The sequence below is a fragment of the Equus przewalskii genome, chromosome 14 (assembly GCF_037783145.1).
Source record: "Equus przewalskii isolate Varuska chromosome 14, EquPr2, whole genome shotgun sequence".
Classification (NCBI taxonomy): domain Eukaryota; kingdom Metazoa; phylum Chordata; class Mammalia; order Perissodactyla; family Equidae; genus Equus; species Equus przewalskii.
The window spans coordinates 9,612,193-9,635,019 of NC_091844.1; the positions used below are offsets into that span (position 1 = coordinate 9,612,193).

General features: G+C 39.0%; 1 protein-coding gene across 9 annotated transcripts in view; it reads left to right on the forward strand.

Moving 5' to 3' along the window:
* AFF3 (ALF transcription elongation factor 3) overlaps positions 1–22,827 on the forward strand; it is a 573,659-nt gene that overhangs the window by 369,630 nt on the left and 181,202 nt on the right. For all 9 annotated transcript variants that reach the window (XM_070573486.1, XM_070573489.1, XM_070573490.1 and 6 more), the window contains one exon: positions 6,491–6,571. In XM_070573486.1, coding sequence (XP_070429587.1) covers positions 6,491–6,571 — 81 coding nt within the window. The remainder of the gene's footprint in view (positions 1–6,490; positions 6,572–22,827) is intronic.

The following is a 22,827-nucleotide window of genomic DNA, read 5'->3' on the forward strand; positions in this document are numbered from 1 at the left end:
ACTTACTGAAGATGTGACTGACCTAAGTTCACTGAGCTACTAAGTGACAATAGTCAATTGGCCCTTAATTTTCCCATGCATCCCTAATGGAAAATTTTAATATGATAGATAATCAATCTTAAAAAGTCACTGAACATTCACTAAAAACAAATATATTTAGTACAGATAAATAATTCTTATGTTCTTGGAAATTCTACTATATTTGAATGTTTTAAGCAATCGTATTGTCTTTACTATTCCTTTGTATATTTAGCAAGTCTCAGATGGCAAAACCACATGGAAATACTCAGATTGAAGTAATGTTAGTGAGCAATTTCGTGTTGAAATATGGGCATTTAGTTAATTCAACAAGTTAATTTCACCACTTAGTATATAAGGTGCTTCAGTCCACAGAAAGGTGAGTAGACACTATCCCTCTCTGAAGAAATTTTCAGTTCTTCTTTAGAGGACTATCTTTAATAAATCTGAATATTCTTTAAAGAGATTATTAGAATTCCTTAGTATGATTTTTATTCTACATTGGGGAAGGGTATCAGAAGAGGGAGAAATGGTCGAGTGCCGATTGAGGTGTATATTCATAAAACTATAGCACAAAAAAGAATCTAAGCGTTACTATGAGAGAGAGAAAAAGTGCGTGCGTTGGAGAAGGATGAGAAGGGAACTCTCATGTCATATTGAAACAGAAGGAGAATCAGCAAAGGCCCAAGATATAGCTGATGTTTAAGAGGAGCCTTAATGGATGGCTAGAAATCCAAAAAGCATATGGGAGTGGGGCGTTCACATACAAGGGGTACAGTGTAAGTAAAAGCAGAGACTGTAGTTTTTCTTATACATAGTGCGTGTGTAGATTAATAAAAAGGCACAAGGCTGAAAACTGGGACCTTGTTGTGGAAGGTCTTGGATACTAGGGTGAGGTCTTTGAGGGCAGATGCAGTAGAGTGAAAACAAACGCTGGACTGGGAGTAGGAGATTTTCAGTGGTGGCATGGGTGAACTGAGTGACTTGGGCAAATCGTTTAATCTCTTTGAGCTTTAACTTCCTCACCTGCAATATGGAGATGTAGTAATTACTTTAAAGGTTGGTTGTAACTGAGAAAACTTGTGTGGAAGTCCTCTGAAAACTGTAAAGCTCAACAGGAGGCATCATTGCCGTCATTGTTATTGTCGCGCATGTGATGGTCTATGAAGATTTTGGAGCAGTGAAGCTTTTCGGTTGAAGCTACACTTTAGGAAAATCAAGTTGGCAGGAGTGTGGAGGATGGATTGATAATACCAGAAGAAAGAGAAGCAATCAGGAAACTATTAAAGTAATTCAGGTTAAAAATAATGAAGGTGTGGCAAGGATGGTAGTTCCAGTAACAGGAAAGAAGGGAAGAGACAATGCAGAGATACTGTTCAATTTGACATTCACTCAAAAATGTTCTGAGCATCCGCTCTGTTCCAGGCTCTGCCTTCGGGTCTGGAGCCAACAGACAAATTATGCGAAGTCAGCCCTTCAGGGGCTCATCACAGGCTAAGGGAGGCATCAATATGTAAACAATAACTGTAACAGAGGGGACAAGTGTTCTAATAGAGATCAGTATAGGGAAAATGTGGCACAAAGGAAGGTCAAATCAACAGTGACTTGGTTTGGCCAAAAAAGGCTTTGTAGAAAAGGAGGAAATGGAACTGGATTTTGACACTCAACATCCCAGCAAACAAGAAGAGGTTGGGGGAGGCTACTAGCACATGCAGAGCATGGTGTATTTGGGAGATCTTGACTTAGGATGGCGGTGAGGCTCCAGTTAGGTCTGGGCGAGAACACGGAAGGTATCGTGTCCACCAAGAGGCAGCCCAGGATATGGCAAATCCAACTGCTGGGTGAAATTTAGCAAATCACTTAGCCTCTTAGTGACTTGGTTTCCTCATCTATAAAATGAGGAAATAAGTCGTCTTACCTTTTAGAATTGTTATGAAAATTGTGTTAAATAAATCATATAAAGCATTTACAATAATGTATGACATATTTTAAGTGCTTAATAAATGTGAGTTACTATTATTATTGTGAGGGATGGGGGAGGGAAGCAGTGGAGTCTAGAATGATTCCAAGTATTCTGACTCGAAAGGTTATAATAGATGTTGGTGCCAATGACCAGGATATAAAGTACAAAGAGAAGAAAAGGTTTTGTGGGGAGTAGAGTTCAGTTTTAAACATGATGAGTTTGAATTGACTGTAGAACACCCAGGTTGAGAGGTTCAACAGACACATAGAGTGAGAAGTTAAGAGCTGGGTATACATTTGGACATCATCAGCATACTAGGTGGTTTTTAAGGCCACGGTAATAGACAGGATCACCCAGGGAAGCGAAAGGTAGTGAGAAGAAGGCTAAATACAAAACCTTCAAAGAACAGCAGAAAAAGAAGGTTCAGAAAAAAAGAATGAGGAAAGAAGGCTCAGAGAGTAGAGGTGAGCCAGGAGGATACAGCATCATGGGAGCCTGGGTGGAAGAGAGTTTCAAGAAGAAATGAGCATTCCACAGAATCCAATGGACTTGACAATCAGAAGGACCTTTGTCAGAGCTGGTTCTGTTGAAAACTGGATGATAGGGCATTGGTAATGTGAAGATGAGTAGTGAGTTCACAGGTATCCATTTTAGTATTCTTCGTTATTCTTAAACTATATTGTACACACACTATCTGGACTCTTACGTGTATAGTAAGTCAAAAATACAAACAGTGGGTGAGGATGTCAAAACAGCACATATAGATGCTTCTTTGAGAAAGTGGTTATGAAGTGAAATAGAGAAATAACGAGCAGCTAAAGAAGGGATACAGGATCAGGAAGAGTTTGAGGCTTGAGATGGTTTATAGGTCATGGGAGGAGAAGCCAGTGGAGAAGATGATGTTGAAGTTAAGAGGAGAACAATGAGATATTGATGGAACTAGCTCCCCAAAGACAGAGAAAGAAACAAAATTGAGGGTGAAGTTGGGCGCAGCCTGGGACAGAGTGAAGCACACCTCTTCCATTCAGACCAGAGGGAAAAGGGAGGTTGGGCATGAATACAGACACATTTGTCCCTGGGGAACATTTAAACCTAATAGCCTTTGTTCTTTTAATGACATAGGAGGCAAGGTCACCTGTTGTGAGAGTGAGAACCAAAGTGAGACTGAGAGAGAGTGACAAAATGGGAGAATAACATCTGAGGAGCCTGGAAAAGAGAATAGACTAAGGACAAGTGCAAGGACTGTCCAAGCCACATGAGGCACCCAAACTCAAGGAAGGCAGTGTCCTAATTCTGTATCGCCACCAATGTGCACAGATGCCTTTTCCTAAGCAGCCCGTGCATAGGATCAGAGAAGCCAGAATGAAGACTTGGTCCAAAATTGTGTACTTTAGGGGGATTTTTAGTGGACCTAAGAGTGTCTGATTGCCACCGTGTGGGGGGTCTTGGCTAAGCCAACTAAAATATCTGATAGGTAGTTAGTGTTGGATGTTGGATTTCAAGCGCAATTTAGTGTGCAAATTTTTATGTGAGGAGAAATAGGGATCTCTGGCTGGGATCTCCAGTGGGGAGATCCCAAGGGGTGAGCCAGCTCAGACTAGAGTGGGAAGAGCCAGTATTCTAATTTTTCAACACAAAAGTCCGAAGATCAAAGTTAAAATCAAGGTTGTGAAACCAAAATCTTCAGGTGGAAGAGAGATGGGCTTAGAAGAAGAGCAGGTCAAGAAGGTGAAGTGAAATGCTTGAAGTTTCCACAAGTTTATCCTTAAAAGCAATAGAGTAAGGGGAGGTGGGGGGTGTCTTCAGAAGGGAGCCATCAGGCTGGTTTAAAGGGATGCGGTAGATGGAGCGAAAGATGCAGCTCATCTTTAATGAGTTGAGGAAGGGAGCTGAGGGTCCAAAACCACATGGCAAAAGCCTCAAAGGAGAATTGGTATTTGAATGAGGACAGCGAACTAAGAGAATACGACATCTGTCTTCTGTGCCATTGTTTGTGAGGTTGGGTGGATGATGGCATGCTGGATGGGTGGGTGGTTGGGTTGGAGAGAAGGAAGGAAGGAAGAAAGAAAGAAACGGACAGATTATAAGCATTGGGTGCATAGCTGGGATTAGAGAAGAAAACTTAATACAGCCAGAGCTGTTACCTTAACTTTCAGTTCAGTAGATACGCAACTGAGCACCTGGTATAGCTAAGGCGTAATCACAGTGCCCGGCCCGTGGTGAGTCTTGAGCAAATGTTTGTGCACAGAGTGAGTGGGTGCTCAGGGCTGGACCCTGCATAAGATACTAAAATTAGAGGGATACAGCATCTAAGGATCCCAGCAGAGTGGTCTCTTCAAACTTGTCTGCAATTTCACTCTTGGATAAGCTGTACATTAAACACATTTAACCTGAAAGTGACATTCACGAGAGAGGGTTGATCTAAGAAGTGTTTTTTGAAAGTACTGTTGTTTATATTTTTGTGGACCTTTTATTTCATTTGTTCTTGAGTAGCTGTAAGACGCTCAGAAATAGCACCTCATCTTTGGGGATTTTTTTTGATAGCAGTCAGGCACAAAATGCACATATACAAGACATTCTGATATGCAGATGGAATCATAAAATAATTTATGCAAAGTCAATATTAACATATTGGAGCTTTATGTGCAAGTGTCATGTCTAAATCTGAGTAATTAGTTTGTGCTTATCAATTTTAGCCCCAAGCATCATACAGTCTAAACTGTGTGAGCCAAAGAATGATTGCAAAGGAGGCTCCTGAATGGGTGATTATTAGTAGGATGGACTCAGGGACACATCAGATGGTCAACAAAGCAGGAAAGGAACAATCAGTTCACTTGTTTTGTATTTGATAACTAACTTCCTCATATATAAGATTCAAGGCCACTTGCAGTAAAAACACAGGTATGCTAGCCGGTAAGTTAAATCGAAGAGAAAAATCAAAAAGCCTGTAGAGGAAAGAAGGAAAGATGGCTCTATGAGAAAGCCAAGGTGTAGAAAAGAATAGGGTTAGGAAACTGAAGAAAAACTGTCTGTGGATCTTCATAGCTTTCTTAATGGGTTAGCAACAATCTAGGTAAGATCTGACCTGTTCCTAGAAAAGGTGGTCCAACTCTGAGAAGGAGGAATGGTAGTTGGACCCACAGATGAAGACAGATACCACTCTGCACACAATCTCGGCAGTGCTGCGTAACAACCTCCTCAAGAGAGACAGCAGGGATAGAGTAAGTACAGGGTAGAATGGGCACATACTTGGGGAGCAGAGGTGGGAGGAGGAAGGGACATAAAAGGTCTCTAGATCTTCCTTTGCTTTCCGTTGGAGAAACCTTGGTAACAGCAGAATAGAGAAGGGATACACAAGCTCGAATACATATGAGCTTAACCCACTTATGGCACATGTGTCGCAGTGGGCGAGAGATGATACAGGGTCAGTAAATCTGTCCAGGGTGGGTTTGAACACACTCTCTCTCCCTCTGCTCCTTGTGTGGGTCTGCACCAAGGAAAGAGACACAATACCATCCTCAAGAAACTCTTTCACTGCAAAAGTCTGAAAAAATCCCTTTTCAGCACCCACCCACCCCACCAAGGGAGGTAAGAAAATATCTTCACCTGAAGAGAGAATTTCTCACTTTTCTTCAAATGGACCCACTGCTGCTTCTGTGCTTGCTTAGGTGTGGAAGGGGAAGGATATCAAGACGTAGGGTGCAGAGTCTATATGTAAACTCCAAGTCAGTTTCCTGATAATCAGAAGTTGATTCAATGCAATTCCACAGTCATTTAGTGAATGCAAATATCTTCCAGGAGATGGAACTGAGGAGGAATACTGGAAGTGAATACAACAATCCCCCCTCTCTCTCGCAGCTTAGTGAATTGGATGTCAAAAAGCTATGACAAATTAGTGCGTGTTGAGCTCAAGTTGTGTCCTTAATACTGTGTTGTAAAAACGCCACCATTCTCTGTATTTCATACGTGTGATTTGTTTTTTCACTTCCCCATGAATGACATTTTTATGAAGAGCAAAGTGATATGCAGGGCTTATTGGAAACTCATACTAATAGAAGTTTTGAATAAAATAAATAACTCCTCTAATAGTGAGCCCTAAAGTTAAAAGTACTTTGTGCATTTCTTCAGAAACACCCTGTGAATTTTGTGGGAGCAAATCCAAGAGAAGCAGCCCCCTTTGTACGACATTTTCCATAGAACTTTTACGACTGAGTTGTCCCTTTATTCAGGGGCTTAAATGAAGCAAAAATAGGACAGCCTTGTAGATCTTTTTAAGATATAAAGGGGACATGGGAATAGCCATGGAACCAAGAATTGGTAAAGTTAAGAAATCATAAAAGTAGGTTTCCCATCCTTTAAAAAGAAAAATCCCTTTCATTCCTTCTCATCTCCTGTTCATTTTTTATTCCTTCCATGACGTATTAAGGCATCCCTGTGTAGCTGCTTTATATCCTACTGACTTTAAATACTCTTTGTATTACAATGTTGATTGCTTTTCCCTCCCTTTAGGAGATGACCTGGCTTCCACCACTTTCTGCTATTCAAGCACCTGGCAAAGTGGAACCAAGCAAATTTCCATTTCCAAATAAGGTGAGATCTTGCATCCCTCCGAAAGAATATGCTTTACTCACACAGAGATTTTTAGTGGACAGTGGGTTTTCCCTTGATTATCTTTTCCTCTGTAAATATTCCTGCCAGAGACATATGGATCTAATTTCAACAATTTTTGAGTGTATATTTGTTCATCAAAGGGAGAAAAAAAGCTTGCAGTCTTACTTACCTCCACTTCCATACTTTCTGCAAAATGTGATGCATGTTATAATCATTTGATCCAAAAACATTTGTGAAGTTGAAATATACTCACCTATGCAGAGTTTAGTGTATACCATTTTAGTCCTTTTCCCTGTGCGTTATATACATATTTGTGCACATGTAGTTTTTAAACTCTCAAATGGTATAGTAGTAAAAGCATTTTTTCTAAGAGTTGATTTTTTTCCCAGATACCCATAATACATAAATATCATTAGCAAATATTAACATCACAACTTTCTAAAGTGAATTATTAAAATAATTGTTCATTGTGATTATCACATTCCAATCGAGGAGTCGGTTTTTATTTCCTTGAACAAAGTGTATTTGGAGATCTTTCCAAGTGAATATGTAGAAATTTTCTTTATTCTTCTTAATTGCAGCAAAATATTTCCTAGTATGCTTTTGCTATAATTTATTTAGTCAAGCTCCTTTTGATGGACGTTGAAATTGTTTGTGGTTTGTTATCACAAACATTGTTACAACAAACAGTTTTTGTAAATGCCTCTTTCTGTTCCTGTTATTGAAAGTCTCTAGCGTGGATTCCTAGAACAGGAGCTGTGGTGCTAGAGGAGTCGGAAGCCGTATTTACCCTTGACTGTGTTTCAAGAATACTGTTTAATGCATCTAAGCAAACGTTTAATATTATCTCGTTTTTTATCATCATTTCTGTATGATGGGTGAAAATTTGATATCTAATTGTTTTCATTTGCATTTCTCCAATTACTTTTGAGTCTGAGATTGACTATTTTTCCTTTGCAACCTGCCCATTCATATCCATTGCCGCTTTTTAAAAAATGATTTGAAGGAACTCCTTATATTTTCTTCACTTCTCTATTATATATGGTGTAACTATTTTCTTGTAACTTTAATTTTTATGTTGGAGAAAAAACGTCTTCCCTCCCCTAACCTTCTAACCATATTCTCTATTTTATTCTAATTCTTTTGTAAATTTGTTTTTAAGTTTTAAAAAATTTTTTGTGGATGGTCTAACATAAGATTCTAGTTTTATTCTTTTCAGCAGTTAGCAAATTATTGTAATACTATTAGTGAATTAGGCCATTTTTCTCCCACTGGTTTGAAATATCATTTATGTCAACAGTCGAATTTCTCATTTATATGGGGCTTTGTTTCAGGACTTTCTATCCTGTTTTTTCAGTATGTTTATCTATTTCTTTCCCAGTAACTCTTTGTTTAAATCAAAGGTCAATAAACTTTTTCTGAAAAGGATCAAATAGTAACTAGTTTAGGCTTTGCAGACAATACCTAGATGAATGAATGTAGCTATAGTCAAATAAAATTTTACTTACAGAAACAGGTGGTGGCACAATATATAAAGAACTCATATAACTCACTAATAAAAAGACAACTCATTTTAAGAATGGGCAAAGGATGTAAATAGGCGTTTCTCCAAAGAAGATCTATAGATGGCTAAAAAGCATGTGAAAAAACACTATCACTATCATTAACCTTTAGGAAAATGCAAGTCAAAACCACAGTGAGATAATGCTTTACACCTACTTAAAAGGCTAAAATCAAGGACAAACAATAAGTGTTAGCAAGGGTGTGGGAAATTGGAACCCTGATATCAGTTGCTGGTGGGATCATAAAATGGTACAGCCTCCTTGAAAAACATTTCAACATTTCCTCAAAAGGTTAAACATTGTATTATCATATGACCCAGCGATTCCACTCCTAGGAATGTCCCTAAAAGAATTGAAAACATGAGAACTTGTACTCACATGTTCACAGCAGCCTTGTTCATAACAGCCAAAAAGTGGAAACAACAGAAATGTCCATCAATGATGAATGGATAAACAAAATGTGATATATCCTTACAATGGAATATTATTTAGGCATAAACAGGAATGAAGTGCTGATACATGCTACAATGTGGATGAACCTTGAAAACATTATGCTAAGTGAAAGTGAAAGAAACCAGTCACAAAAGACCACACATTATATGATTTCATATATTTGAGATGTCCAGAATAGGCAAATATAAAGACAGAAAATAGATTAGTGCTGCTTACAGCTTGTGGGTGGGGAGGTGAGGTTGGGTGATAGCTAAGGGTAAAGGATTTCTTGGTGAGGTGATGACAGTGTTCTAAAATTCATTATGGTTCATCAACTGTGAATATGCTAAGAACCATTAAATTGTTTAAAAAAGCAAAACAGAGGGTGGGCTGTATTTGGCCTGTGGGCTGTGGTTGGCTGACTCCTGGTTTAAATTATTGGTGACTTTTGGCATATTTGTAGTATATTATCAGGCAAATCCCCTTCTTTGTTATTTTCCAGAAGTCCTGCTGTTGTACGTTTTTCTCTTCCATATCAATTTGAGAATCATCTTGATGACCTGTTGCTCCTTAAAACAATCCTTTTTTTTTTTTAATTTTTTTTTTCCGGATGTACATCATATTTCAAGTTCTGTATACATTACATCGTGTTCACCACCCAAACACTAATTATAGTGCATCCCCTCACATGTGACCCTAATCACCCCTTTTGCCCTCCCCCCTCCCCCCTTCCCCAATGGTAACCACCAATCCAATCTCCAATGCTATGTGTTTATTTGTCGTTGTTTTCATCTTCTACTTATGAGTGAGATCATATGGTATTTGACTTTCTCCCTCTGACTTATTTCACTCAGCATAATACCCTCAAGATCCATCCATGTTGTCACAAATGGCCGAATTTCATTATTTCTTATGGCTGAGTAGTAGTCCATCGTGTATAAATACCACATCTTCTTTATCCATTCGTCCCTTGATGGGCACCTAGGTTGCTTCCAAGTCTTGGCTATTGTGTATAATGCTGCAATGAACATAGGGGTGCAAGTATCTTTATGCCATTGTGTTTTCAAGTTCTTTGGATAAATACCCAGCAGTGGAATAGCTGGATCATATGATAGATCTATCCTTAATTTTCTGAGGATACTCCAAACTGCTTTCCATAGTGGCTGCACCAGTTTGCACTGCCACCAGCAGTGAACAAGGGTTCCCTTCTCTCCACATCCTCTCCAACATTTGTTGTTTCCTGTCTTGTTAATTATAGCCATTCTGACCAGAGTGAGGTGATACCTCATTGTAGTTTTGATTTGCATTTCCCTGATAGCTAATGATATTGAGCATCTTTTCATATGCCTGTTGGCCATCTGTATATCTTCTTTGGAGAAATCTCTGTTCAGATCTTTTGCCCATTTTCTAATTGGATTGTTGGTTTTTTTGTTGTTGAGCTGTGTGAGTTCTTTGTATATTTTGGATATTAACCCCTTATCTGATATGTGGTTTGCACATATCTTCTCCCAATTGTTAGGTTGTCTTTTTGTTTTGTTGATGGTTTCCTGTGCTGTGCAGAAGGTTTTAGTTTGATGTAGTCCCATTTGTTCATTTTTCTTTTGTTTCCCTTGCCCAGTCAGACATGGGACTTGAAAATATGCTGCTCAGACCAATGTCATAGAGCGTACTTCCTTTGTTTTCTTCTGGAAGTCTCATGGTTTCGGGTCTTACATTCAAGTCTTTAATCCATTTTGAGTTTATTTTTGTGCATGGTGTAAGGGAATGGTCTACTTTCATTCTTTTGCATGTGGCTGTCCAGTTTTCCCAACACCGTTTATTGAAGAGACTCTCCTTTCTCCATCGTATGCTCTTGGCTCCCTTGTCGAATATTAGCTGTCCATAAACATGTGGGTTTACTTCTGGGCTCTCAATTTTGTTCCATTGATCTGTGTGTCTGTTTTTGTGCCAGTACCATGCTGTTTTGGTTACTATGGCTTTGTAGTATAATTTGAAATCAGGGAGTGTGATACCTCCAGCTTTGTTCTTTTTTCTCAGGAATCCTTTGGCTATTCGGGGTCTTTTGTTGTTCCATATAAATTTTAGGATTCTTTGTTCTATTTCTGTAAAAAATGTTGTTGGAACTTTGATAGGGATTGCATTGAATCTATAGATTGCTTTAGGAAGTATGGACATTTTAACAATGTTAATTCTTCCAATCCAAGAGCACGGAATATCTTTCCATTTCTTTGTGTCTTCTTCGATTTCTTTCAACAATGTTTTATAGTTTTCAGTGTACAGGTCTTTCACCTCTTTTGTTAAGTATATTCCTAGGTATTTTATTCTTTTTGTTGCAATTGTAAATGGGATTGTATTCTTAATTTCTCTTTCTGCTACTTTGTTGTTGGTGTATAGAAACACAACCAATTTTTATACATTGATTTTGTATCCCGCAACTTGATTGTAATCCTTTATTATTTCTAAAATTTTTTAGTGGACTCTTTAGGGTTTTCTAGATATAAAATCATGTCGTCTGCAAAGAGTGGTAGTTTCACTACTTCTTTTCCAATGTGGATCCCTTTTATTTCCTTTTCCTGCCTGATTGCTCTGGCTAGGACTTCCAATACTATGTTAAATAAGAGTGGTGACAGTGGGCATCCTTGTCTGGTTCCTGTTCTTAGAGGGATAGCTTTCAGTTTTTCTCCATTGAGAATGATATTTGCTATGGGTTTGTCATATATGGCCTTTAGTATGTTGAGGTATTTTCCTTCTATACCCATTTTATTTAGAGTTTTTATCATAAATGGATGCTGTATCTTGTCAAATGCTTTCTCTGCATCTATTGAGATGATCATGTGATTTTTATTCTTCATTTTGTTAATGTGGTGTATCACCTTGATAGATTTGCAGATGTTGAACCATCTCTGCATCCCCAGAATGAAACCCACTTGATCATGATGTATGATCTTTTTAATGTATTGTTGTATTCGATTTGCTAGTATTTTGTTGAGGATTTGTGCATTGATGTTCATCAGTGATATTGGCCTGTAATTTTCCTTGTCTGGTTTTGGTATCAGGATAATGTTTGCTTCGTAGAAGAAGTTAGGAAGCCTCCCCTCCTCTTCAATTTTTTGGAAGAGTTTGAGAAGGATAGATATTAGGTCTTCTTTGAATGTTTAGTAGAATTCACCAGGGAAGCCATCTGGTCCTGGACTTTTATTTTTTGGGAGGTTTTTAGTTGCTGTTTCGATCTCCTTACTGGTGATCGGTCTATTCAAATTTTCTACATCTTCTTGGGCCAGTTTTGGAAGGTTGTATGTTTCTAAGAATTTATCCATTTCCTCTAGATTATCCAATTTGTTGGCGTATAGCTTTTCATAGTATTCTCTTACTATCTTTTGTATTTCTGAGGTGTCCGTTGTAATCTCTCCTCTTTCATTTCTGATTTTATGTATTTGAGCCTTCTCTCTTTTTTTCTTGGTGAGTCTAGCTAAGGGTTTGGCAATTTTGTTTATCTTTTCGAAGAACCAGCTCTTGGTTTCATTAATTTTTTCTATTTTTTTTTAGTCTCTATTTCGTTTGTTTCTGCTCTGATTTTTATTGTTTCCTTCCTTCTGCTGATTTTGGGCTTTGTTTGTTGTTCTTTTTCCAGTACCTTTAGGTGCTCTTTTAGATTGTCTATTTGGGATTTTTCTTCTTTGTTGAGGTAAGCCTGAATTGTTATAAACTTCCCTCGTAGAACCGCTTTTGCTGTATCCCACAGATTTTGACATGTCGTGTTTTCATTTTCATTTGTCTCCAGGAATTTTTTTATTTCTTCTTTGATTTCTTCATTGACCCACTCATTGTTCAGTAGCATTTTGTTCAATCTCCACATTTTTATGGCTTTCCTGGTTTTCTTTCTGTAGTTGATTTCCAGTTTCATACCTTTGTGGTCAGAAATTTCGATCTTCTTAAATTTATTGAGACTTGTTTTGTGGCCTAATATGTGATCAATCCTGGAGAATGTTCCATCGGCATTTGAAAAGAATGTGTATTCCGTGGTTTTTGGATGGAATGTTCTGTATGTATCTACTAAGTCCATCTGGTCTAATGTGTCCTTTAAGGCGAGTGTTTCTTTATTGATCTTCTGTTTGGATGATCTATCTATTGGTGTAAGTGGAGTGTTAAAGTCCCCTCCTATTATTGTGTTACTGTCTATTTCTCCTCTTATGTCTGTTAATAATTGCTTTATATATTTAGGTGCTCCTATGTTGGGTGTGTAGATATTTACAAGTGTTATATTTTCTTGTTGGATTGTTCCCTTTATCATTACGTAGTGCCCGTCTTTGTCTCTTATTACAGTTTTTGATTTAAAGTCTATTTTGTCTGATATAAGTATTGCTACCCCTGCTTTCTTTTCTTTGCCATTTGCATGGAATATCTTTTTCAATCCTTTCACTTTCAGTTTGTGAGTGTCTGTAGGTCTGAAGTGTGTCTCTTGTATGCAGCATATACATGGATCTTGTTTTTTTATCCAGTTGGCCACCCTATGGCATTTGATTGGAGCATTTAATCCATTGACATTTAAAGTAGTTATTGACAAATATGTATTTATTGCCATTTTGTCTCTTTTTCTTTTTTTTGGGTGTTTTAGTAGTTCTTCTCAGTTCCTTTCTTTTTCTCTTGCTCTCTTCCCTTGTTGTTTGATGGCTATCTTTAGTACTATGTTTGATTTCTTTTGTCTTACATTTTTTCCTGCTTGTTATAGGTTTCTGGTTTGTGGTTACCATGAGGATCCTATTTAGTATACTATGCATATAACAGTCTATTGACCTCTTTCTAAAAGCTCTACTTTTTCACTCCCCTCCTCCCACGTTATTTGTTTTTCACATCATATATAGTCTTTTGTTTAGTGTGTGTCTATCCATTACCTTCTTATCATTGAAATAGGTAATTTTAGTACATTTGTCTTTTAACCTTCATATTACCTTCACAGGTAGTTGATCTGCTGCCTTTACTATACTTTTACCTTACAAGTGATTTTATTGCCTGTTTTTTCTTGTTGTTGTTTTGGGTTTTTTTGATAATTTTTTTCTTTTATCTCTATTTGTGCTCATTGCTTTCCCACTTAAATAAGTCCCTTCAGCATTTCTTGTAGAACTGGTTTCTTGGTGATAAACTCCTTTAATTTTTGCTTGTCTGGGAAGCTCTTTATCTCTCCTTCCATTCTGAGTGACAGCCTTGATGGATAGAGTATTCTTGGTTGTAGGTTTTTTCCTTTTAGCACTTCAAATATGTCGTGCCATTCTCTTCTCGCCTGTAGGGTCTTAACTGAGAAGTCCGCTGACAGCCTGATGGGCTTCCCTTTATGTGTCACTTGTGGCCTTTCTTTTGCTGCTTTTAGGATTCTCTCTTTGTCTTTAATTTTAGACATTTTGATTATAATATGTCTTGGTGTGGGCCTCTTTGGGCTTCTCTTGTTTGGAGCTCTCTGTGCTTCCTGAACTTGGATGTCTGTTTCCTTCCTCAGGTGAGGAAAATTTTCCTCTATTATTTTGACAAATTTTCTGCCCCTTTGTCTCTCTCTTCTCCTTCTCGGACCCCCATAATCCGAATGTTAGCACGCTTGATATTGTCCCAGAGTTCCCTTACACTGTTCTCATTCTGTCTAATTCTTTTTTCTCTTTTCTGTTCTGCTTGGGTGGTTTCCTCTAATCTTTCGTCTAGCTCACTGATCCGTTCTTCTGCTTCCTCTACTCTGCTGTTGAGTCCCTCTAGTGAATTTCTCATTTCAAGTATTGTATTCTTCATTTCTTATTGGTTCTTTTTTATATCTTCCAATTCTTTGCTGATGTGCTCACTGTGTTCATCCATTCTTCTCCGCAGATCTGTGAGCATCCTCATTATTAGGTGAGTCGGCTATGTCTCCTGATCTTGGAGAAGTGGCCTTATGTATGAGATGCCTTATGAGGCCCAGCAGTGTGCTTCCCACTCATCCCCAGTCCATAAGAACCAGGAGTGACCCCTTTGTGGGCTACTTGTGTCCTTCTGCTGTGGCAGGGTTGCTCCCACTGCAGGTACCCAGGGAGTCTGATCTTTCCTTCCTTGGCCAGCTGTTTGTAAATCTGGTTTGGAGGGGCCTCAGCACTGTTGGCTACAAAGTCTATTAGCACACTCTTATTGCAAGTGTCCTCTTAATTGGGTTGGTACCCAGTGTAGCTGGTTGCTACGTTCAGGGGCATACAGTTGTGATAGGCCTGAGGCCAACAAGGCTGATGTCAGTTCTCTTAGGAGTGCAGCTGAGTAGGGCTAGCCCTTGGCATGGAGGCACTCAGTTGTTTCAGGCTTTGGAAGGTGGGGCTGATCCTTTTTATGTCTATTTGTGAAACACAAGTCTTCTGCAGCTGATAAGCCTCACCCCCCCTCTGGACCACATACACTGTCAGCACAGTCCTGGTCCTTGCACACTTCTCAACCCCCTGGAGCATACCCCACCGCCACACTGCAGAGGCCCCCACCTCTGCCCCAATGCCCCCCACAGTTCACCTGGTCCTCACACAAGCCCTGCCCCACAGAGGCAGATACCTTTGCCTACCTGTAGAGGATCAAGGCACTCAGTCAATGCAGGCTGAAAAGTAGCCTGAGGGCTTGCTGTTAGGTGGGGCCAGTCCCTAGGGCGGGTTGCCTGCCCTGGCTGAACTGGATTAAATCTGTGCTCTAGTGGGTGTGGCAGACCCCTGGGCTAACAGCCCAAGGGACGCACCTCAATGGCCCCCACTGGTGTCCGTATGAGCACGCCTGGACCAGCTCAGAACAGCGGCCCCCACCAAAGTCTCAGTCTCCGGAGAGGATCCTCCTCTCACCAAGATGCCCCCAGAGCCCACCAGGTGAGTCTTGTTTCACCAAAGGACAGTCAGCCTTCTCTCTGGTGATTTCAGGTTGCTGCAATGAGAGAGTTTGTGCGTGGGCCTTTTAAGACCCGGATCTTTTCGGCTTTCGGCCGATAGCTTTTCTGGGGTGTTCGCTGCAGTTAATAGCCAGCAAAGTCAGACAGTAAGACCCCCATCTCAGTTGGGCTGAGTCCGAAGGATGGTTATAGCAGTGTTGCCCCCGCTCCGGACCTCACTCCTCCAGGGAGGGCTGCGTACCTTAGGTTGGCTCCCGGCCGGCCAGCTGAGAAGCTCCGCTGCTCCCAAAGGTGGCTTTTTTCCTCTCTGGCCAGAGTTACTGCCTCTTCTCCTTTCGTCAGGACTGTCCCTTGTTGTGGGGGTTCTTTTTATCCAGTTTTCAGTTTTCAATCCAGGGTGATTCTTCCTAAAAGTGTTGTAACCTGGTTGTGTTCATGGGAGGAGGCGAGCTCAACGTCTGCTCACAGCGCCATCTTGATGAGAACTCCAAAACAATCCTCTTAGAATTTTATTTTGAGTTTAATTGAGTTTGGAACGTAATTTAAGTGAATATATGCATCTGACAACATTGTCTTCCTGTCCAGGACTCTGGAATATCTCTTCACTACTTTTTATGTCTTCTCTTGTGTCCTTTAGTAAACATAATTTTTGCGTGTCTTTCACATTGCTTCCTTGGTTTATTCTTAGATATTTAACAATGTTTGCTTATTTTTCTACTTGAATGAGCTTTTTTAAGTTTTTGTGTTTTCTAATTAGTCGTTGATGGTGCGAAGGAACGTTACTGGGGTTTTATGTATCTACTTACTGAACTCCTTTGGGTCTGGTGGATTTCTTTTGGTGGACTTATATTTTTCAAGTGAGGGAAAACAGAATGAATAGCAGTAAAATATATAATGTGTTAAATGATAATCTATGCTGAAGAAGAATAAGTCAGGAAAGGAGGATAATGAGTTCTGATGGTGAATGGGAAAGGATGAATGTTCAACAGAGAGCTTGAGAAAGACCTTCCTGAGGAGGTGACATTGAGCAACTCCCTGAAGGAGATGAGGGAGCAAGTCATGCAGACACGTGGAGGAAGAGAATTCTAAGTAGATGAATGGGAAAGTGAAAGCTCCCCGAGGCAGGAGCATGCCCAGGTGCTGCAGGAACAGCAAGGCCAGTGCGGCCAAGGTAGAGTGAACGGGCAAGGAACGGCAAATGACACAAAGAGGAAAACACAGAGTCACATTATGCAGGGAGCTGTAGGGCCATTGGAACGACTTGGAGTTTTACTCTGAGGCCTTGCTCTGAGTGAATTGAGAAGCCGTTAAAGAATTTTGCAAATAACAAGTTTGTTCCATTTTGTTATTCTTATTGTGTCAACTAGAACCTATACAGACATTAATGAGGATGATTCCAAAGTGTTATCACTGAGTATAATTGCTTGTCCTCTGTCCAGCTAAGGTAGCTTCCTTTTATGCCTAGCTTTCTGAACATTTCAAAGGTTTGAATTTTCTTTTCATTTTAAAAAATTAAAGCATAATTTACGAAGAGTAAAATTTACCCTTTTTAGTTTACTGCAAGTTTTGACAAACACAAAAGCTCCTGAGACCACCAGAGTCAAGATATAAAGGCATTCCATCACCACCCAGAATTCCCCCCAACCCTTTGTGGTCAACCCCCCTGACGCCCACAGTCCCTGGGAATCACTGATCTGTTTTCCAGAGTAGCATATAAGTGGAATAGGTTTGAATTTAGTTAAATAGTTTATTCAGCATTTATTGAGATGTTCATGGGTTTTTAAACCCTGTTAATGCATAAAATTACATTAGTGGAGTATCTTTTTAATCATCTATACATGCCTATGATTAATTTCCTTAATTATGATATATTGCTCATTTAATACACTTTTGGACTTAATATGCCAGTATTTAGTTTAGAATTTCTACCATTATGTTCATAAGTGAAGTTGAACTAGTTATCTTTTTGTGTATGCTTGTTTAATTTCCATATCAGGAATATAATAGCCTCTTATAATGAATTCATTATGCTTTCTACCTTTCACTGTGTTCTAGGACAGTTTATGTAACATGCCCATTTCCCCTTCCTTAACGGGAAGATGTAATTCATCCATAAAACTTCTGTACGTGGAGTTTTCTTTTAAGAGTAAATCTTTTACTATATTTTCCTTTTCTTCTATGCTGTTGGCTTATTCAGATTTTCTACCTCTTCTTAATTCAATTTTGGTTATTACTGTTTTCTTTGAAAACCTTCCACTTAGCTATATTTTCAAATATAATGATATTAAATTATATATAATAAAGTCTTATTTTTTAATCCCTTCCTTTCTCGTACTTAATGTTGTTTTATTGTATCTTCTCCTTTGTTCTTTGATTATATGTGCTAAAAATCTTGTTGGTCTTAAAAAAAACCTTGATATGATTGATCAAATCCACTGTTCTTTTGGCTTTTCTTATTATTAATTTTTACTTTTCTCTTTGTTATTTTTTCCTTTCCTTTTATTTCTATTTTGTCATTTTTTAGTTGTTCGTCTAGAAGAATAGTTCATTTATTTTCAGTTTTCCTTTTTTCCAAATCGATATGTTAAAGGCATCTCGTTAGTGGACTCTAAACCAGAACCCATTGGAACTTCCCAGGCTTCCAGCCTTTTGCATACAGGGGAGAGCTGAGGTGTAAAATGGTACTGAGCTGCCAAAAGATAATCTGGCACATTGGGTTTTTACGTTTTACCCAATCTAAGAGTCTCTATCATTTGGGGAATTTAACTGATTTTCCTTGGTTGGGGTTACAGTTATATTTGCGCTTGTTCCTGCCGTTTGATGTTATGTTTTTTGTTAGCCATGATGTTCCTTTTGTCACTTTCCATCCTTATGTTGGGTTAATTCATCTTTCTTTCTTCCTTTTTAAACCCTTTAGAGTTTTCAAACCTATACATAACATTCTGCTTTGTCTTTCATCCTTCCACTTCTTTGTCCATTTGTTCGCTCCTTAGGTGATCTCATCTAGGCCTGTTGCTTTATTCTTTTATTTTGTTTATTTATTTATTTATTGTGAGGAAGATTGGCCCTGAGCTAACATCTGTTGCCAATCCTCCTCTTTTTTTTTTTTCCTTCCCCAAAGCCTCAGTAGGTAGTTGTGTATTCTAGTTGCAAGTCATTCTAGTTTCTCCGTGTGGGATGCCACCACAGCATGGCTTGATGAGCGGTGCATAGGTCCACACCTGGAATCCAAACTGGTGAACACTGGGCAGCTGAAGCAAAACGTGTGAACTTACCCACTCAGCCACAGGGCCAGCGCTGTTGCTTAAATACTCTGCATGCTGAGCCGATGACTCCTAAATTTGTATCTATAGCACCTTTTCCTTCCCCTCAACTCCATACTTGTATTTCTCCTTACTTATTCAATATCTCCACTTGGATATCTAGCCAACATCTCCAACTTGACATATCAAATCCATCACAAACCTTCTATCCCAGTATTTCTCAGTAAGTGGCTCCTCATTTTTGCAGTTGGCTCAGACCAAAATCTGTAGAGCCATCTGTATTAGTTTTCTAGGGCACCTGTAACAATGTTCACAAACCTGGTGGCTAAAATAAGAGAAATTTGTTCTCACAGTTCTGGTGGCTAGAAGTCTGAAATCAAGATGTCAACAGGTCCATGCTCCCTCTGAAGGCTCTAGGAAAGAATCCTTCCTTGCCTCTTCCTAGCTTCTAATCACTGTCAGCAGTCCATCACATTCTGTGGCTTGTAGCTGCATCACTCCACTTTCTGCCTCTACATTCACATGGCCGTCTTCTCTCTGTGTGTCTCTATGTCTAAATCTTCCTCCTCTTAAAAGGACAGCAGTCATTGGATTTGGGGCCCACCCTAATCTACTATGGCCTCATCTTAACTTGGTTTTACCTGCAGAGACCGTATATTCGTATAAGGTCAAATTCACAGATTCTGAGTGGACATGAGCTTTTGGGGGACACTATTCAACCCAGCACCCATCCTTGACTCTTCTCTTTCTCTCACACCACACATACAACCCATCATTAAATTATATGTACCCTACTTTCAGAATATATCCTGAATCTGAATGCTGTCCCCCCACTATCTCAGCTTTGTTCAAAATCACCATCACCTCTGGCATTAATTATTGCAGTAGCTTCTAACTGGTCTCTGTGTTTCTCCACCTGCTCCACCTCCCACTCTATTCCACGCCATCGTCACATCAAGCTTGGACTGATAGAGTTCTCCACCCCTCACCTTGGCCTTGAACACACAGTCTGTTCTTCACACAATTGCCTCAAGAATACTTTTAAAACACAGATCACATCTTGTCACTCTTGTATTCAAAACTGACCAATGGCTTCCTGCCACACCAAATACAATGCAAAATCCTTACAATTTTTGCACATAACCTGATCAAAATAATGGTTTAACCCAAAGTACAATCAAATAAGAATTTTTGTTATATGAACATATTCCATGGTATAAGTATAGTTTCTGATATAATTGAGCTAACATACCAAGGCATATTTTGTTGTCACTTTTCCAAAAGGATTGTACAAATTTGTTTTGTTGAATGTAAATAGTCAAGTTTAAGCAATAACTTAGCTCCTGAAGTGAAACTGAGACCTCAAATCATTAGTACAAAAAATTCATTTTTCAAGGCAGAAAGAAAGTTAACAGGTATCTTGTTTTCCACCCACAATGAAACATCATTAGCTATCATATAGGGCACAAAATTTCAAATTTAAGTGAAAAAATGTGTCTTATTTAGGACTACTATAGGATTTGTATGGCACTGTTTCACCACTAGATGTTTTTTGTCTTGCCCAAGAAAGAAAGAATAAGTGATTTTACAAAGTGTAGGAACATTGCACGATTTTTATAATGCTTTTCTTTCAAAAAGCTCACAATAAGTACTATTAATTTGTGTTGTACAAATGAAATAAGACTGGCTTAGTGTCCTGTTTCTGCTGTGACAAATTACCACAAGCTTAGTGACTTAACACAAATGTATTATCCTGCAACTCTGGATTCAGCCTCACTGAGCTAGAATCAAGGCGCTGGCAGGGCTGCACTCCTTCTGATGCTCTAGCGGAGACGCCCTTTTCTTGCCTTTCTCAGCTCCTTCAGGCTTCCCTTCTTACTTGTGCCATGGACCTCATCACTCTGACCTCTGACTCCTTTGTCAACTCTCCTTCTCTGACTCTCCTGCCTCCTTTCTCATATAAGGACCTTTGTGGTTATATTTGGCCCACCTGGATAATTCAGGATCATTTTCCATCTCAAAATTGTTAACTTAATCGCCTCTACAAAGTCCCTTTTGCCATGAGAGGTACCATCTTCACAGGGTCTGGGAATTAGGATACAGAATCTTGGAGGGAGCCCTTATGCCTCCTGCTACAAAGACTGTCATTAATTTCCCCACATAGTACACGTCTCTTGGCCTGTATCTCAACTAGTCTTCTGACAGCTGGAGGCTTGCTGCTCAGTAACTAGCTTATTAATGTTTGAGATTATTGCTATTCCTAGCGTGTAGGAGCTAGAATTGTTTATGGAATTTCAGGGGACAAAATCTCCAAACTGACTAATAAACAATGAAATTAAGTTCCTTTTAAGATTAAAGGGACAATTTGACTTCACAAGAAAATCAATTCCTTCTGAGTTACCAGTATCACTAAATTAATTAGCTAAATACTACCGAGAATGTCCCCAATTCATCTGGGTATTGAAGGACATAATATATAGTAAAGTCCATTGATACTGAATCTGGATTTTTTTTTCTATTCTCTGAAGACTTAATTTGGAGTTACAGTTCCCTAGACAAACACTACCAGACATGTCCGCCTCGTTCTTCAAATCTCAAAAGTAATTGTCTTTGGTAAAGAAAAGAAGGCATGCCATTATCAGTATTTCAACCAAGAAAAAAAAAATCACCTTTGCCCTTTTCCCTTCGTTTCTATGGCAGTCTCATAAGTTTTGAAATGCAAATAAGGGACTCAAAATTGTAGGACTTTTTCCGTCCTCAGAAGGCGTATGTGCAAACCTAGTGGCATTTCACAAACATTTCGTGTGGCAGTGGATGCCGAATCTAGTGGGATCAGACTTGGTCTGGAACTGTTCTTGCTGTTGAGTTTTTAAAGCACTGTACAGAGGAATTCTAGCATCGTAACAGAAATGAGAATCCTACTGCCTTTCTCCTTATGCACTAGAAGGAGCCTGAGAGCCAGCAAGTGGGAAGGAAAGTGCTTTGCAGTTGGAAAGTTCATTTTCCATCTCCATTTTTGGATTCCTAGCATGCTTCCAAAAACTACCGCAAAATGTTTGGACTGAAACTCCATGTTTAGCATTACCTCAAAATAAACATTAAATTAATTGTAAATTAGATTATTTCAGCCTTTTTGAGCTTTATAGAAAAGAATGAGACGAAAGTGATTGGTGGGGGTGAAGGGAGACCAAACCAAACCAGGTGGTTCTTTTTCTTATAGTAATTAGCTTTATTTGGGGAGTCTTGAAATAAGAGAAGATATATTTCCATTTCTTGCCTGTTATAATTCCAATGATGGATTCATAGACATGCGAGGAGAGGTGTGAGTGGAGCGCTCTCAAATGGTTCCCAAAAGCCATTCTTAAGTAATGCCCCCATGGTATTAGCTTTGTCCTCCATTAGCAACACGGCTTAAGAACCACTGCCTTGTATTGATCTAATGTGCGTATTTTTTTCACATTTTAAGTTCCCTAAGATCAGGAATTCTCTTATAGTTGATGACATTTTTCAATTAATTGGCAGCTGTCTTCTTTTATCGTAGTACACGAGAGAATGCAGCCTCATACAACTTTGATGGCATGTTACATTTGATGAAATATAATATTATCATCTTCTTTGAAGGCTTTCTCAGATACCAGTGTGCTTGGTTACTTCTGTCTTCAGCAAAAAGATTTGTACAAACTTTACTTCCTAGCTAAATACCACATTTAAAGGAGTTTTAGGATGCCCATGTACCAAACTATAGTTTAGATGTTGAAAATCCTGGATTTAAAGTTGGAGAAGAATAAATTCCCGCCTGTAGATATTCTTCTGAGTAACCAGAAGTGATTCTTACCTTTGTGCACGTGGCCGTCAGAATGACACGCACTTGCTGAATGATACTAGCAAACCAAAAGCAGCAGATTAACCTTAGAAATGTCCTGTTGTGCCATTACAAGCAACTTTTTTTTTTAGACTTTCTTGTTTTTCTGAATTTTCTTTAATGAATAGATATTCCTTTTGTTTGTTTGTTTAAATAGTAAATGCTACTTAATAAGAGGAGCTGTCCTTGGGCCAAAGCAATAATACTAGCAGCATTCTCTTTATGCTATTTATTTTCAAATTGTATGC